This window comes from Rhopilema esculentum, chromosome 16, assembly GCF_057945365.1.
Source record: "Rhopilema esculentum isolate cy_ngs chromosome 16, ASM5794536v1, whole genome shotgun sequence".
Classification (NCBI taxonomy): Eukaryota; Metazoa; Cnidaria; class Scyphozoa; order Rhizostomeae; family Rhizostomatidae; genus Rhopilema; species Rhopilema esculentum.
The window spans coordinates 7,740,364-7,758,319 of NC_142830.1; the positions used below are offsets into that span (position 1 = coordinate 7,740,364).

General features: G+C 36.0%; 1 protein-coding gene across 1 annotated transcript in view; it reads left to right on the top strand.

Moving 5' to 3' along the window:
- Positions 1–17,956, top strand: part of LOC135682016 (uncharacterized) — a 34,593-nt gene that overhangs the window by 3,911 nt on the left and 12,726 nt on the right. Inside the window, exons 5-14 of the mRNA XM_089113245.1 lie at positions 389–526; positions 940–1,004; positions 3,171–4,105; positions 5,269–6,555; positions 6,841–7,372; positions 9,017–16,062; positions 16,661–16,712; positions 16,990–17,018; positions 17,549–17,579; positions 17,881–17,951. Of these exons, the coding sequence (XP_088969371.1) occupies positions 389–526; positions 940–1,004; positions 3,171–4,105; positions 5,269–6,555; positions 6,841–7,372; positions 9,017–16,062; positions 16,661–16,712; positions 16,990–17,018; positions 17,549–17,579; positions 17,881–17,951 (10,186 nt within the window). The remainder of the gene's footprint in view (positions 1–388; positions 527–939; positions 1,005–3,170; positions 4,106–5,268; positions 6,556–6,840; positions 7,373–9,016; positions 16,063–16,660; positions 16,713–16,989; positions 17,019–17,548; positions 17,580–17,880; positions 17,952–17,956) is intronic.

Sequence of the window (17,956 nt, forward strand, 5' to 3'; positions counted from 1 at the left end):
CTTGTCAAAATACGTTATTTCAGCAATTCTATGGCGAGGATGGTACGAATACTAACAGACTCCAATCCTCGCCGACTTGTTGTTGCAGTTGCACCTTATCGTAAGTGTTTCACATAGTTGTTAATTTGGCTCCATTGCTTACTGGCGTAGGTTGCAGGAACGCTTTTATGTAAGTAATCAACGTTTTTGTCGGAGAGAGATGAGAATTTAACAGTGCCATTGACACTTTATATTTGTACAGAGCGGTTTTCCAACTAGGTTTGGAAAGTGTTGTAGATTAAGAAATTGTGCAACGTTTTGAAATCATAAGACTTAATTCCTTGTAGTGCCAAAGGAAATGATTAGCATTAACTTGAAACGTCTTTTGTAATTTTAACTTTTTTTGCAGAACTCCACTGATGCTTGCGGCAGCAGATGGGTCAGAGGAATGTGTTAAAATGCTTATTGAGAATGGTGCAAATCCCGAAATATCAGATCGACGAGGTCTTACTGCAAAGGCTTGGGCTCTAAAAAAAGACCATCACCGGTAACTGTTATGAGCCTTTTACGCTTGCTACCTGCTTTCGTATTCTAAACGAAGAAATCTTCACTATTTTATGAAATCCTATATTGTATGCAAGAGCATCCTTAAGTTTCCGATGGCTAAAACGGTTTGGTACTATTCTGGCAAAATTTTTCCGGAATCGCTACATAATTATTAAAGAGCTTCCGTTAAAAGAGTAAGTCCGATTGTTCGCTTGTTAAAAAGGGATGTTTATATAGGCATGAAGACCTTAATGTAAAAGTAGAAATAATTGGAAAAGTGGATGATATTTAAAGTCACAGTTGTAGAGCCCCCCTCTCACTGCGCTTGAAAGGAAAATTAGAAATACTGCTAATTTCAGAAATGCTTGGCCGTATAAAATCAAAATAATTTTGAGCTCATCTGTATTTCTTTAGGCTTTTGACTATCTTGGACGGAACATCAAACCAATCTACATCTGGATGTAAAATGGATAGTGAGGGTATGTAGAAAGTCTAACTTCGAAAAGATCAATCTTTCATAGCGAAGTATGTCTATATAAAGTTGGGTTTTTTTTCTTGCCGTAAAAGGCCGTAGTACGTGTAAACAGGCTTCTTAACACGCTTTTAAACGCAAAGAAGATGGAAGCATGATGTAATATGATGGTCTACAGACTGAAGCTGTACTCAATGATTGGTATTTATATCTTCACGGTGCTGGTCACAGGGGCATATGGAACTCACCTCAAATACCCTAATCAGAAAATTAGTCTCCAAATTATTGACTTCCGTTATATTTCAGTTCGGTTCCTATCTTAATATAGTTTCCTTTATCAATAGCAAGACCGTGGTCGTGATGAAAAATTTGTTTTGTTAAGGACTGAGTTTTATTAGAAAACCTAGATACGTAGAGATTATATTTTCAAATTCAGATTCATATTTCTAGTGCGAACTAGATTGTAAAAGGCAGATCATTTTGTTGCATTGTTAGGTGTTTTACGTGAGGTTGCAGGGGATGATGCTATGCAAAATGTTAACTAGAGATAATGTCAAGTTTAGTTCTTCGTGGGGAGCTTCTCGTATAATTTCTGTATTGTTGCTTTGGTGCCATTATAATTTCTAAAATTAGAAGCAATAAATGCTACTAGCGTTTTAGAATACAACGTGGCTTTAGAATGAAACCTTTAAAGCCTATTCTTTTAAAACCACCAGTTGCAATAAAAGAGCCGCTTTCGAAGATTTTCTTAAACAAACATCAATACAGCAAATCAAAAATGCTTTTCATTTACAATTGCTTTTACAAGACTAGAGTCGATGGATTACTTGATCTTTATGTGTTTTATTGTCACGGTTTTAGTATTTTTCATGTTGCTGATGATTACCTTTCCTTGTTTTAATTAGTGCTGGCATTGTTTTGATTCCAGTGATCGTATTTTTTTATCAAAGTTTTCTAATTTTTTGGTATCATATAATATTGCATCTTATCGTATCGTATTGTATCGTATGATATCGTATGGTATCATATCATATCGTATCGTATCGTAGTGTGGGGTGGCCTGGTGTGCATGTACTGCGCTGCACTGTACTGCACTTTACTACACTTTATTGCACTGTCACGTACTGTACTGTCATGTACTGTACTGCCATGTACTGTACTGCTATGTACTGTACTGCCATATACTGTTATGTCATATACTGTACTGTCATGTACTGTACTGCCATATACTGTTATGTCATATACTGTACTGTCATGTACTGTACTGCCATGTACTGTACTGTCATCTACTGTACTGTCATGAACTGTACTGTCATGTACTGTTATGTCATGTACTGTACTGCCATGTACTGTACTGTCATGTACTGTACTGCCATGTACTGTACTGTCATGAACTGCACTGTCATGAACTGTACTGCCATGTACTGTACTGCCATGTACTGTACTGTCATGTACTGTACTGCCATGTACTGTACTGCCATGTACCGTTATGTCATATACTGTACTGTCAATTACTGTACTGCCATGTACTGTACTGCCATGTACTGTACTGCCATGTACTGTTATGTCAATTACTGTACTGTCATGTACTGTACTGCCATGTACTGTACTGCCATGTTCCGTTATGTCATATACTGTACTGTCATGTACTGTACTGCCATGTACTATACTGCAATGTACTGTTATGTCATATACTGTACTGTCACGTACTGTACTGCCATGTACTGTACTGCCATATACTGTACTGCCATGTACTGTACTGCCATGTACTGTTATGTCATATACTGTACTGTCATGTACTGTACTGCCATGTACTGTACTGTCATCTACTGTACTGTCATGAACTGTACTGCCATGTACTGTTATGTCATGTACTGTACTGCCATGTACTGTACTATATCTTGTTTTATTGTGTCGTATCATATAATTTCTCATCATGCTGTTTCGTATCATATTGTATTGTATTGTGTGCTGTGTTTTTCTGTAAACGAAATGGACCATTTATTTGTGAAATCTTACTTTATTAAATTTTTATAATCATAGCGTTGATATTATGATTTTGAGAACTTAAGTCTAAAAGCCAGCAAATTAAATAAAGGTGACTTAGTCAGTATCAGTGAAAAGTTCAAAATCTGAATGCAAACCCGATTGCTATAAACTTCTCTTGTTTTAGATTCAGGTGAAAAGGCAGCTCTAAACCAAATGTCCAATACACCAGAGTCTACTAAAGGACAATGTGATCATGATGCAAGTCCTAGAAGCTGCGAAGATGAAGGCGAGGCAAGCAGCAGTTCTTTTTCAGAAAATGATGGCTTTGTACAGGCAGTGACTTCATCCCCATCAGAAACCCTCTTTCTTCTTGAAACAAGCTCAGCAGAAATGAAGAACAATGTGAATGTACAAAAAACAAATACAGATTACCATGAATTGACCAATAAACCCGATAAAGAAGCAACAAATAATTCAAAAAAATCCAACAGAAGTCATGTGCGTTTTGCGGAAAATCCTGAGGTTGTTCAGTATGGCATCTCTTCTGATAACCAATCTTCAACTGAAACGATGCTGAGCACAAGTGAACAAAATTCCACTCAAGAAGCGGCCATGTCCGTTTCAGAAAACACGGTTCAGCCTAAAATTTGGGACAATAACGTGTTAAGTGAGACTCAGGAACAGATCAACCAGGAAAAAGTTGCTAATGTAAATATTAGTTCTGATACAGTAAATGAAGGAAGACGAATGTCAAATGTCATCTATTCTAAGGAGTCCTTCGAAAATGACTTGGTAAACTTTAGTAAAGAGTGTTCTGCTTCTGATGTGCCCGAAATTACAATGACAGTTTATGATGACACTGACGAAGAAGAATTCCCTAATCGCCATTCTGCTAAACCAGTCATGGATTATTCTTCTTCAGCTAGTGAAGAATTTGCATTGAGTGTTGAGCAGCCAGCCTGCAGACCTTCGAGAGAGTTTATTGCAACGAAGTTTGATGACCAAGGATTGATTGATTCTAGTATAGTGCCAGTGGATGCTACCGGCACAAAGTCTTGCATTGCGGAGAGCAGCTCAGAAACTGAGTTTCTTATTAGAAGCAACATAAATCTAAGTAAGGTAGGCCAATACATCGCTTGTTTTTTTACAATTTATTCTTTCAGTCTGAATGAGGCTCTGTACCGGGGATGTAACCAAGAATTGAGTTTAGGGAAGGTCAAAACAAGGCCTCAAAAGAGAGCCTATATAGTGCCTCTTCTTGAAGAATCTTTTTTGATAGCCCTTAAAGCTTTATGAGACACGAATTTATGAGACTAGAAACATGAATTTTGTGAACTTACTAGGGCCGTTTTCGCACTGCATCTAGAAACCTGATAATAATAATCTCTTATTGTTCTATCTTCAAAGGCGGCTAGCTTAATTGGTCGAGTGCGAACAGCAAAATCTGAAATCTGACAAATTGTAACGTCTCGACTAATTGGTTAAAGGTTCCGTCGTAGAGCTTTGGAGCATCACAATCTCTTAAAAATCTATGATAACCAGCAGGTAACTCGACGGAGATGCGAGAATTATGTTAATACCAATAAAAAAGCCATGGGTGCTATTTGAAATCATATCACGATTTAAAAAGGTACAATTTCTTAATGGCAACCTGATAACGTGTTAGATAACAATATAACATCTCAGAAAACTGCCTAATGCAAACAAGAAGTCTGACAAACTTTGTTAATCATGAAAAAGTTTTTTTAATTGGTGTGAGAATATCAGGTTTGACAAACATTATCATATTTGCAGTGCGAATAGGGCCTAGGACACTGAATTGCGTTACCTGGAATTGTATTGTTCATTTTAGAGAGTTTATCGCTCTAGATCTCATTGTTATTCTTAAGCTGCATACTGAGAACATCAGCCCTGGTGTTTGCGAGCGTTTCCCTTCCTCCTTTGGATCTGTTACCGGCTCTGTTATCGCCTTTTTGGTAATATATTGATAGGAAATCGCAGTATTTATCAGGAACACCATCCACAGCCGATATAAATCATTATTCCTCTTGGATTAAACCCTAATTAAGAAGTAACAATTTAGATTTTTTCTAATTTAATTAAAGAAATTTTTTGAATTCAAAATTTGTAATGTAACAATTTAAGCCACAGTTTTTCTTTCATTGTAAGTAAATTCTACTATTTGGAAGTCTAGATTGGGATAAAAAGGTACACCTCATTTGAGCTACTCGTCTTGTAAATTGCTCTTTTTCGTTTGATGAGCAGATTTTTGCTTTCTTTAGCCCTCGAAAACCAGTTCAAATGAAATTGATATCGAAAAAATGTCCCCCGCAAACTTCGGAGGGTGTTCATCTACAAAAATTATAAGCCTTAAAGAGAAGAACGAGGAGCTGGTAAAAGAGCTGTTTCACTCAATTCAAGACTTTTGCGTAACAGAGAGGAGAGCGGAAGGACTCGAAGATAAACTGAACAGGCTAGCATGCAACTTGAAAATTGAGAAAGCAAGAGCAGAGCATGAGCATCTGGTGGCTAATGATCTTGAAAGAAATGTCAGTGCTCTAAAGCAGTTACAATCACAGCTTCAAGAAGATCTAGAGAGAGCAAGGGAGCATTCTAGGTGCAAAGACTATGAAAATAACATTTTAAAGATGAAGCTTGAATCCATCATTTCCTATATAAAGGAGAGAAGAACGCAAGATATTGTTTGTACCTCTGGCGATAATATTGAAGATGAACTCTTAAAGGTGGTAGAAAGCAGTGAAAACGTTCTACAAGAAATCAAAGCTGACGGGGAAAGTGGCTTTAGTTTAGAGAAAGATCTTTTAAAAGACAAGTTGCTGCTGATAAGTGAAAAAACTGAATTAAGAAAAAAGGCAAGAGAACTTCAATGCTCGAATGAATACTTCGAAAAGAAGGTTATAAAACTTAACAGCGAATGTGTTAAAAAAGCTAAAAAAAATAGAATATTGCAAGAAAAGCTAGAAGAATTAAAAGCAGAGTTTCACTCTGAAAAAAATTCAAGACTTTCCGACATTGAAAAAAATTCCTTTGTTAAAACTAATTTTGATGATATAGAAATTGGTACTTGCAATCCTGTTCTGTCAAAAACAGAAGATGCTGAAGGCCCTTCTCATCCTGGTGTAAACGTTGGTAGCCAAAAGTCATTTGAGGACAAGCCTGTATGCTGCCAGTTTGAAAAGATGGATAGAGCTTTAGGTGAAGGATCCTGTTGTTTGCAGTTTGATAACGCACCTACTGAAATCCCAAAAGACAATCATACTAAAAAAAGAAAAATTGCTGAGGAATTAAAATTGAGATTTGTGGATAAAAGTGAAGAATTAAAAAAGGAATTGATTCAGGCTCGTACTGACTTGCAGTTAGAAAAGGAGAAAGTTCGCAGACTGTCACTTCATGATGAGCTAAAAGACCGATTTGTCATCTCTTTAGAAAGCTTACAAAATGAGCTGAGTCTATTAAAACGCAAGAAAGAGGCTTCTTTAACCTGTGCAAAAACAAAAGGAGATTTTGACAAGTTGATTCAGGAAGAAAAAACAAAATTTGATTCAAAGGTTTGTAAGTTAGATTTATTCTTCAAGTTGTCATCCTTTTTTAAGAAAAACAAACGGAAGTCTTCAGCTTCCATTTTATTTGTTTGTTATGTCTTTTGTATCGTTTCTGTCGTTTGAAGTTGAAGCATAATCATACGCTATAATGTGATTTGAACTAAGTTTCTTCTTGGCTTTCTTAGATATATCATTTGGAAATAAGAGCAGTTATTTAGATTTTTGCATGCAGGTTTTTTTGTTGTTGTAAATTTGTTGCTTAAATTTTGATCTTGTAAATTTTCCTTAAAGCTAATGGAGCAGAACAAGACCATAAATCTGCTCCGGGAATGCGTTTCCGAAACAAGACAAAATCAGAGTAAGTACATGCAGCTCTATGCAGATGCCAAGTTGAAGGCCGATAGGTATGACGAACTGGTTGGCTCAAATCTCCAATTGGAAGAGGCTTTGAACGAAGCATATAAAAGAATCGATGAATTGGAGCATAGCGATGATAAATATGCAAAAAATGAGCACCACCAGTTGGATATTGAGGGAAATGCTGCCTACCCTACGGTTTACTTTGTTAGAAATGGCACAGATGAAGTTGAAAAATTGGAAAAACTTGTGAAATGCGAACAATTAATTGGAAAGAGACTACAGAATTTGCGCGAATCTGGATCAAGCTTAGGTGCAGTTGATTCAGGATGTGAAGACAGCCCTGCAAAATATTTGATTTTCAATGAAAACCAGACGGAACAAATTGCCGAACAGCTTGCGAATCTTCAAGGTGGCAATGGAAATTTTGCTGGAGTTAGAATGGTTGAAGCCAGTCATTCTCAGGGTACTGTTTGCTTTGCATATGAATTGCTTCTTGATTCCAATTAAACAGGGGATGGGGTCTTAAATAAACTCTTATTTATTCTATCGGAATCATTGTTTTCATGACGTAATTCGATTTCGGTGAAAGTTTGAATAATAATCAAATGGTGACTGGATTGATTCCTGAATTCGATCGAAATTAGCTGATGACAAGATTACGACCTAGTTGACATTTTTTTATCAATCTGTGTTTCTTTATATCTGGTTTTAAATAATGTGTTTGAGCAAAATTGAACTCTTTTTGCCTGCAAAAAGAAAAAGCCTTTTCCAGATAAAAAGGATCAAACTTTCGACATCGTACCCTCTTCTTCTTTTTTATGTGTCATGCGCTAAGGCGTTGACGATCATGCTCCTCCAAAATTCTCTATTTTGATTTGCTTGAATTAGTTCATTTTCATTTGTCCTGTTAGTTCAATCTTTGATGCTGCTCAAATACGTCATTCTCTCTGTTTACTTTCTACTTTTCCGGCTAGTGATAGGTTCTCTATGCCTTTTCTCCGCATAGCATGTCCCAAAAATGTCATTTTCTTGCTTTTGATGGTCTGCAACAATTTTCGCTTCACGTTAGCAATTGTGAGTACTCGCTCATTTGATATCTTATCAGTCCATGATATCTTCTGTATTTTTCTTATAAGCCACATTTCTGTTGCCTCCAAACGCTTTTGCATAACAGCTGAGATACTCCATGTCCCACATCCATATAGATCCATGGAACAAAAATAACCATTCGGGATTCTCTGTCTCGTTGACATGGTAATGTTTGAACTTGTTGAAATAGATCTCTTTTTGTCTTCGCCTTGTTTTATCAGGTTTGGTTTGCCATCAGATGTTAAAAGGCGTCCTAGGTAGTTGAATTTTTCGATGTGTTTTATTTCGATTCCACTTGCTTTAAGCGTACATGTTTGTGTACTTTGCTTCTTTGATACTGTCATCGAGTATGTTTTCTTCGCATTCAATGCCAACACCAAGGACTCACTCTCTTTTATAACTTTATCTAGAATATGTTGCAGATCTTTTTCTGAGCAATCAAAACTTTATCTGCATATCTGATGTTGCTCACGTTGCGTCCATTTATAACCACTCCATGCAGATCTTCGACTTCCCTCAAGATTATTTCACTTAACAACGAAAACAAGTCCGGTGACAAAACACAGCCTTGCAAAACACCTCTCTTGATCTCAATCCAATCACTCAATTTATTTTCAACTCTAACTGCAGCAGTCTGCTCCAAGTATAGATTTCTGATCCATCGCAAAGTCTTTCTATCGATATCAAGTTTATCAAGTGTGGCAAACAGTTTTTCATGTCGAACTTTGTTGAACGCCTTTGAGTAATCATTAAAAAACAGAAATATATCCTTTGGACCTCAATACTTCGTTCAATCAAATTGCGCATGATGAATATTGCATTAGTAGTTCCCTTTCCTTCAGTGAATCCAAATGGCATATCTGCAATTTCTTGTCGTATAGGTTTTCATTATTCTCTTTTCTTGCTTCTTTTATTTGTTCAAACAATGAATTACTATTGATAACATGGCTGTTAATTTCTCATGTTGCTACGTCTTTTCATCGTTCATGGTTTTTATGTATAACAAATGAATTTTCAGGCCAACTGCTTTTAGAGCTCGAAAATGCAAAGGCAAAGATAAAGAATCTGCTTTGCACAACTTCAGATGTAAACGAGCAAAAACAGTACATGATTGAAAAAATCGAGCATTTAAAAAAAGAAAACACGAAACTTGCCGAAACAATACGCGAAGCGGCAGACAGAGCAGGCAGTGATAAAGCTGCCATTGCTAGGAACAACAGTGAAGTATCAAATGAAAGCACTGAACTTGCAAGAGAGTTATGGAAAACACGTCAGTCGTTAGAAGATTCAGAGAAAGAAAATTTGAAGCTTAAAGAAGAGATAAAAGCATTAGAAGGAAAGTTTGTAAAAATAAAAGAGAAAGCTGAGAAGTTTGCACAGAATGATGACACTATGATTTCCATGGAAGATATTTTAGAAGAAAATGCTAGCTTAATGGAAACAAATGAAGAAATTGTGGAGAGGTATAATGAGTTGCTTAAAAAATTAAACGGTTCTCCTGATGAAAACGCTAGTAATTATAAGACGTATGAAGATAACCAAACAGCATCATTTGAAGGATCAGGTATTGCTGGTCAGGGTAGTGATAAATACAAAGAAAAGAATACAAAATTAGTTGGTTTCAGTGATGGTCTTTTACATGGAGAAATAGTAAATTCCGCGTTTGAGCAGAACCGAAGAAACACTTTGATCTCATCAGATATAAAGCTTTCAGATTTGGTCAGAGCAATGAATTCTGATACAAGTGGTGACGATACTGATGACGATATTGACGATCACGAGATTATAGAGCACGTTCGCCGTGCCTCGATCAGATACTACGAAGGAGGCTGTAAAGAGGACGGCTCTCTTCTGGAAGAAGTAGACAAGTTAACGCATGCAAACAATTCCTTGAAGAATAAGGTAGCTTTCTTGGAAGGCTGGACAGATAATTTAAATGAGGAACTTTTGCGACTGCAGACCGACCTTGAAGCCGTTGAAAATGATAAAAAAACGATCAATGAAGCGTTGCAGCGTCAAATAAGCAAATGTAATGCATTGGAAAGTGATATTGATAATCTACAAAAAGAGGATGCTGTTTTTATAGATAATAACAAGGAAGGAAGCGCGTCCCTGAGCTCGATTCAATTCAAAGACGGTCCTATTGTCAACAATGATAACTCGCTTGTTGGTGAGAGTGAGAGAGAAGAGCTGCTGGAACTGAAGGAAAAGTACGCCTCCATGCAAGCACATGCAGAAGAGTGGAATAATGAACTATCTGAGAAAATACATCGTCTACAGTCGTATTTGCAGAATGCATATGATGAAAATAATGAGTTGAAATTAGAAAATGATAAGCTTAAAGATTTCATGGAAGATTGCAGGAAGCTGCAAAGTAAATGTGATGAACTCGAAAACAAAAGCTCCTATTTGGTGGCAGAGCTACAAGCATGCCAAGGTGAAATATGTATGTTACGTTCTGCGGAAGCAAAATCCAATATGAAAGTAAAGGAATACGAAACTCTCAAACTAAATTTGCAGAATGAGGTGGATGATTTAAACGACAGAATCAAAGCACTTATGAAGGATTTGGAAGATATGAGAATAGAAGATGAGATTTTGTTTGAGGTGAAGCAGAGTTATGAGCAAGCAGTTAAACAGATAGGCGAACTTAGAGAGGCCCTGCAAGGTAGCGAAAAGAGTAACATAGAGGTTGGAGAGCTCCGTAATGAAGTCATCAAACTTGTCGGTGTAAATGAAGAGAACATCAAACTTAATGCTTGTATTGCTAGTTTAAAACAAGAGACTGACGACCTTCAGGGTAAAACCAAAGAATTGATATTTGATAACAACAGAATACAAGCTCAATTAGAAATGCTGTCCGCTGAGAATTCGATTTCGAATGAGAAAGTGTCATTGCTTGAAGAAGAGCTAGGGAGAAAGCAGGTAGAAAATGCTCAACTAGAAAATACTGTTAATTTGTTAGAAAAGGAATCAAAGGAGCTGGTTGGAAAATTACAGGAAAAGTTGATTCTTCAAGATTCACGAGAAAAATACATCAAAGAATTAGAGAAGGATGTTGCGACCACAAAAGAAGAAATCGAGAGAATTTCTGAAATCGATGATGAAAAAATTGAGCTGGAAATTAAACTAACAGGACTGCAGAAAAAGATTGCAACAATTGAAGACATGGTAGAAAAATATGAAGATAAGGTCAAGGACCCGACAGAAAAGAAGCTAGAGCAGTGTTTGCATGGTGCTAAAATGCAAAGAATGGAATTGGAAAATCTACGAAAAGACAACGAAAACTTAAAAAAAGAAAATATCCAGCTGGATAAGGATAAACGTCACCTACTTGATAAAATCGAAATTGCTGATAGAATCGAAACAGAGAGAAGACAATACGTATTTGAAATGGAGAAAGGCCATGAAATTGTGTATAACGAGCTAGAAGAATTGCGAAATATTAACAAACAAGAACAGATCCTTGGCAATGAAAGTGAGAAGAACGAAAAGAGGCGGTTGGGTCTGATAGAAGCATTAATTGTTGAAAGGCTGTCAGAACAGCAAGTGTCTTCAAGGATGTGTATCGAGGATGCGGTGAATGCTTCTGATACTTCAGAAATGTCTTTTCTTGGTAACATCGAGGATACAGGAAATCAGTATGTAGAAAAAGTTGTTACTGCACTGTTTGATGAGTGCGAGAAGTTAAGCGTCAAAGTTGAAAGTATGGAAAAGAGGATTATAGAGCTTCATGATTTGAGAGTAAAGTTTGATTCACTAAGTAAAGAAAATATCCAATTGAAGAAAAATGAGAATAAATGGAACATGAGAGAAAAACAGTTCTCAGACATGCAGAAGAAATTTGATCATGTTTCAATGGAATACGAATCAAAGCAGTCAGAATTAAACGAGCTGAAAAAATCTAAAAAGGTATTCGAAAAAGGAAAGGAAAAGAACGATTTAGACCAAAATCATATGAAACTTTTACAAGACGAGAACAGTTCTTTGAAAGACGAAAATGAACGGCTTGAAGCCAACGTTGAAATTCTTGGGAAGGAGAAACAAGACCTTCTTAGGATAAGAGAACAATACGATGAACTTAGAGCTGAGAATCTTACAATGAAGCAAAACGAAAATAAAAGACATTTAAAAGAACAACAGTTGTCAGACCTGCAAAAGAAGTTGGATCAGATTTCAAAGGAGTACGAATCAAAGAAATCTGAAGTAGACATATTGAAAGAAACTGAAAAAGAATTGGTTAAGGAAAAGGAGAAAAGCAATTCACTCCACAATCGTATGACGCATTTACAAGACGAAAACAGTTCTTTGAAAGACGAAAATGAACGGCTTGAAGCCAACGTTGAAATTCTTGGGAAGGAGAAACAAGACCTTCTTAGGATTAGAGAACAATACGATGAACTTAGAGCTGAGAATCTTACAATGAAGCAAAACGAAAATAAAAGACATTTAAAAGAACAACAGTTGTCAGACCTGCAAAAGAAGTTGGATCAGATTTCAAAGGAGTACGAATCAAAGAAATCTGAAGTAGACGTATTGAAAGAAACTGAAAAAGAATTGGTTAAGGAAAAGGAGAAAAGCAATTCACTCCACAATCGTATGACGCATTTACAAGACGAAAACAGTTCTTTGAAAGACGAAAATGAACGGCTTGAAGCCAACGTTGAAATTCTTGGGAAGGAGAAACAAGACCTTCTTAGGATTAGAGAACAATACGATGAACTTAGAGCTGAGAATCTTACAATGAAGCAAAACGAAAATAAAAGACATTTAAAAGAACAACAGTTGTCAGACCTGCAAAAGAAGTTGGATCAGATTTCAAAGGAGTACGAATCAAAGAAATCTGAAGTAGACGTATTGAAAGAAACTGAAAAAGAATTGGTTAAGGAAAAGGAGAAAAGCAATTCACTCCACAATCGTATGACGCATTTACAAGACGAAAACAGTTCTTTGAAAGACGAAAATGAACGGCTTGAAGCCAACGTTGAAATTCTTGGGAAGGAGAAACAAGACCTTCTTAGGATAAGAGAACAATACGATGAACTTAGAGCTGAGAATCTTACAATGAAGCAAAACGAAAATAAAAGACATTTAAAAGAACAACAGTTGTCAGACCTGCAAAAGAAGTTGGATCAGATTTCAAAGGAGTACGAATCAAAGAAATCTGAAGTAGACGTATTGAAAGAAACTGAAAAAGAATTGGTTAAGGAAAAGGAGAAAAGCAATTCACTCCACAATCGTATGACGCATTTACAAGACGAAAACAGTTCTTTGAAAGACGAAAATGAACGGCTTGAAGCCAACGTTGAAATTCTTGGGAAGGAGAAACAAGACCTTCTTAGGATTAGAGAACAATACGATGAACTTAGAGCTGAGAATCTTACAATGAAGCAAAACGAAAATAAAAGACATTTAAAAGAAAAACAGTTGTCAGACCTGCAAAAGAAGTTGGATCAGATTTCAAAGGAGTACGAATCAAAGAAATCTGAAGTAGACGTATTGAAAGAAACTGAAAAAGAATTGGTTAAGGAAAAGGAGAAAAGCAATTCACTCCACAATCGTATGACGCATTTACAAGACGAAAACAGTTCTTTGAAAGACGAAAATGAACGGCTTGAAGCCAACGTTGAAATTCTTGGAAAGGAGAAACAAGACCTTCTTAGGATTAGAGAACAATACGATGAACTTAGAGCTGAGAATCTTACAATGAAGCAAAACGAAAATAAAAGACATTTAAAAGAACAACAGTTGTCAGACCTGCAAAAGAAGTTGGATCAGATTTCAAAAGAGTATGCACTGAAAGAAACTGAGGTGAATGAAAGAAGGGAAGCTAGCAAATACCTTGAAATGGAACAAATGAGGAACGAGAAGCTTCAAATTGACATAAAAGCCTTACATCAACAGATCACAGTTTTAAAGGACGAAAATGAGATTCTGTCTCTCAATTCCTTTGAATTAAGAGAAAATTTGGAAAGAAATTCATATAGTTTAAAAAGTTTCACACAAAAATGTGCAATACTAGAATCGGAAATTATGGAGTTGAGAGAAAAAGCCAATTGGGTTGATATACTAAAAGAAGAAAACAAAGAGCTTGTTTACCAAATTGAATTCACTGGAGAAGAACTTAGAAGCTGTAGGAATGCTGCAATACAGAATAATGAGGAGATATCACATCTGAATGCCAAACTATATGATTTGACAAAAAAGGAGGAATTTGAGCAAACTAAGAAAGTAAGAGAGTCCGGGATACTAGAGTCTATTTGTGTCTTGATAGGAGACAAACTAGATGAAAACAAAGAACTTTTTAGCGATGAGTTGGACCTCGGTAGATGGTTAGTATCGAACGAAGGGCAGCATGACGATGGTAATGATAATGATGTCATCAGAAACCGCTATGTACGGAAAACCATCAAACTTCTATTTAGTGAAGTAAAGCAGCTTGCTGCAAAGGCTGCACTGATGGAAAAAGGTGTGGAAAGTCTAAACGAATTAAGAGAAAAATTCGATTCAGTTCACAAAGAAAGTATCAGAATGAAGCAAAACGAAAATAAACATCGCTTGACAGAAAGAGAATTATTAAACAAGCAGCAAGAATTAGCGTTGGTATCAGAAAATTCAGAGCAGATATTAAGGAAAAACGATCTACTTACAAAAGAAATTTCATCTTTAACAGCGAGCAACGAGTGTCTTGAAAAAGAGAATCAAACAATGTCCAAGGATGCTTTGGAGCTTAAACAAAAGCTTTCTAGTACATATGAGGCTTTTAAAAAAGAAAAAGAACAAACCAGGTTAATGGATTTAGAGGCAAAGTTGCTGAGACAGGAGATGAATGAACTGAAAGAAGAAAAACGAGAACTTCTGAACCAGTCAAATGTTTTAAAGAAGGAACTTGACGAATGGAAATGTTATATAAAGCAACATGATATTTTTCAGGCTGAACAAGAGAAGAAGAATCAACAATTAAACGAACTGTTGAAGGGAAAGGAATCCCAGCTTTTTGAAATCACAAATGCTATTAATCTAAAACTGATGGAACTAGAACAGCTTGGGGCAGAAAAACATGACCTTAGCTTAGCTCTTGATAAAGAGAGAAAAAGCGTTGAGCTCGCCTGCAAGGCAAATGATGAGCTTAAGACTGATAACGAGAGCTTAAAATCGAAGGTTGAATGCTACGAAGCGACAAGTGCAGAGATAGAAGAGTTAAGAAATTTCTTGAAAAGTGCAACTGAAAATTTGGAGCAATTTGAGAGCGAAAAAGAAAAACTGAGAGATGAGCTGACCGATGCGAAAAAACAGACAGCCAGTTACCAAGACCTATGCGCTAACTTAAAAGCTGATATGGATAGAGAAAAGAGATTGATTGACAGTTTAGTAAAAGAAAAAGACATACTCGATAGCAATTGTTGTAACCTTGTGAAGGATAATGAAGCTTTAAACCATAAATTAAAGATTTACTTATGCGAGAAGTCTCAGCTAGAAGATGAAAGAAGTGCCCTTCTAAAGGAACTTGACCTCGTTAGGTCTGAATTGGACCGAAAGGAATCTCAAGAGGACGAGCTGCAGTTGCTCAAATCTGAATTATTGATGATTAGGGGTAAAGCAAAGGAGATTTGGAATAAGCTGATTGAAATGAAGGCAGCTGCCGAACATTATTCAGCGGAAAACACTAAGATTAACTCTTGTCTAAATGAAGCCCGCGAGAAGATGCGTTTTATTCAAGAAGAAAACGCGGTATTAACGCAGGAAGCTATAAAGCTAACAACAGAGAAAGATGCGCTCGAAAGCTTTAAGTTTGAAAGCTTTGAAATGCAGAAGAGGTTAGAGATCAAAACTGAGGAGCTTGATATCATGCATGAGAAGTATGATGAATTGAGCAGAAGCTTAACAGCCTTGAAGAAAGAGATGGAAGAGCTGAACCACATGGAAAATATTCGTGATCTTGAAAATCAGCTTCTTGAAGCAGAAGATGCAAATGTTTGCATTGCAAATGAAAAGACTGCAATAGAAGACCAGCTAAAGAAGGTTTTGAAAGAGAATGTTCTACTCAAAGATGATATCAGAATTGTAAGTTTATTTATTTTTATGTCTTAAGTTAACCGTCTTAATAGTTGAGTTAACTTTATAGCTTTTTATGTTAAAAGAGGAACAAAAGAGGGAAGTGAAAATACACTACTGACAGGTGCATTCTTAACAGTTTATACAAGTTCAGGAATGTTCAGGAATGAAAACCTGAAAAGATCTTTGACCTTCCTCACAATATGCTTTATTGTGAATATTTTGCATGTTATGGTACTTCATGTACTATTATTTATCCCGGGCCGATTATCCTTACCCTTTAATACGGGGAAGTTCCTACCTCTGAGGTCTAGATTTGAGATTTAAATTTTCACCCTTAGGAAATATATAATGCATACTGATGAAAAGCACCGTTTTACCCGATGATTGCATTTAGCGTGAAAGACTTGCACCTTCCAGTTCTACACACAAGAGTATAAAGAGCCACCCGTTAGAAACTTTCTCTCTGTTCTGGGGCATTTAGAACTATGAATACAGTTGATGTTTTTGAATTTCTTACTTTTTGTTTGATATTTCCTATTGATATAAATAATTCAAGGAGCGCAGATTTTTCCTTATAAATAACTGCGCCAACGTTTCCTTTCAGAATGATAATAATCGAAACGAAGATTTAAGAGTGATTGGAGACCTTCGTAAAGGTGAGACAAAATCTTTTTCTAAGCTTATTTTGTTGACACTTTTAGTAGCTTTTGTTCGAAGTGTCATGATAAGTATAGATATTTACTGAGAAAATTTATAATTACATAGAACGGCAGATCTTTTTATCATAAGTTTTGCCTAAAATTCATGTTTATTTTTGCTTATAATGCTCGGAGTATTTTGCAACGCTAAAAAATCTTCAAAGAAGCCTAAGTAGAGCATAAAATGCTTCATTTGTCCGTTCATTTGATCTTTTGACCTTTTTTACTTTTTCAGAACTTATGGACGTCAAAGAAAAGTTAGTGGTAAGTTTAAATCTCATTTGAATTGCTATTCATGATATTAATTTTTGTTGTTTCCTTAACATATTATGACCGAAAACAAAATCTACTTCAGTCATGTCACTTGGTGTCATCTTTTATTTGTTCAATAGATATAAGCAACGTCATTGGCTCTTCTTGCCAATTTAAACAGTTGTGAATGAACGAGGATCAAAATGTAGCCCTTTTCGAAGCATTGTCCTTATATTTTTCTTCACGCAATAATGAAGCATCTGGAAATGAGGAGCTGCAGTAGATAATTTGTCAAGATACTTATTCAAGTCGGTCGTTGAGCCGTTCCCTTTGTAAATTCAAAGTGATAAGTCACAAATTCCAGAAGTAGAAATACTTTGACAGTAAACAAATAAGCGTAGACAGTTCCAAAAAATTTGCTGACAATCCAGGCCTACGTTATGGATATTTATACGAATGGACAAAGCAATATAAACGCTCATTTGACTTTCTTTAAAATTTAACTTTTGTGTCCTAAGAGGTGTGTATGATATTTTTTACAGATGTTAGAAGAAAATAACGATCAAATTCAAGGTGAGCAAGACAGACCATCTATTAAAATGTGTGCCTAAACAGAAAGATTCTTTATATTTAAGCACACAGGAGATGAGCCCAAGACGGCACTTTTATACCCTCGCGAGATATTTGAAAAACAAAGCTAATTTGGTTTCTTCTGAATTTTAAAATTATTAATGATACTGAAAAATCTGTCCAAAGCTTTAACTTTTGCGAGAAAGACTGGTCTTGTTTTTACATTCCATTAAAATGGTTACTTATGAAATGATGTTTGTATTCATCGTATAGCTTGTCTAAAATCTCTTACCTGTTTTTCTAGCTGTCTCAAGCGAGCGTGACGAAGCAGGAAGACGTTGCATGGAGACAGAGAGGCAAACATTTGAGATAGACGTAAG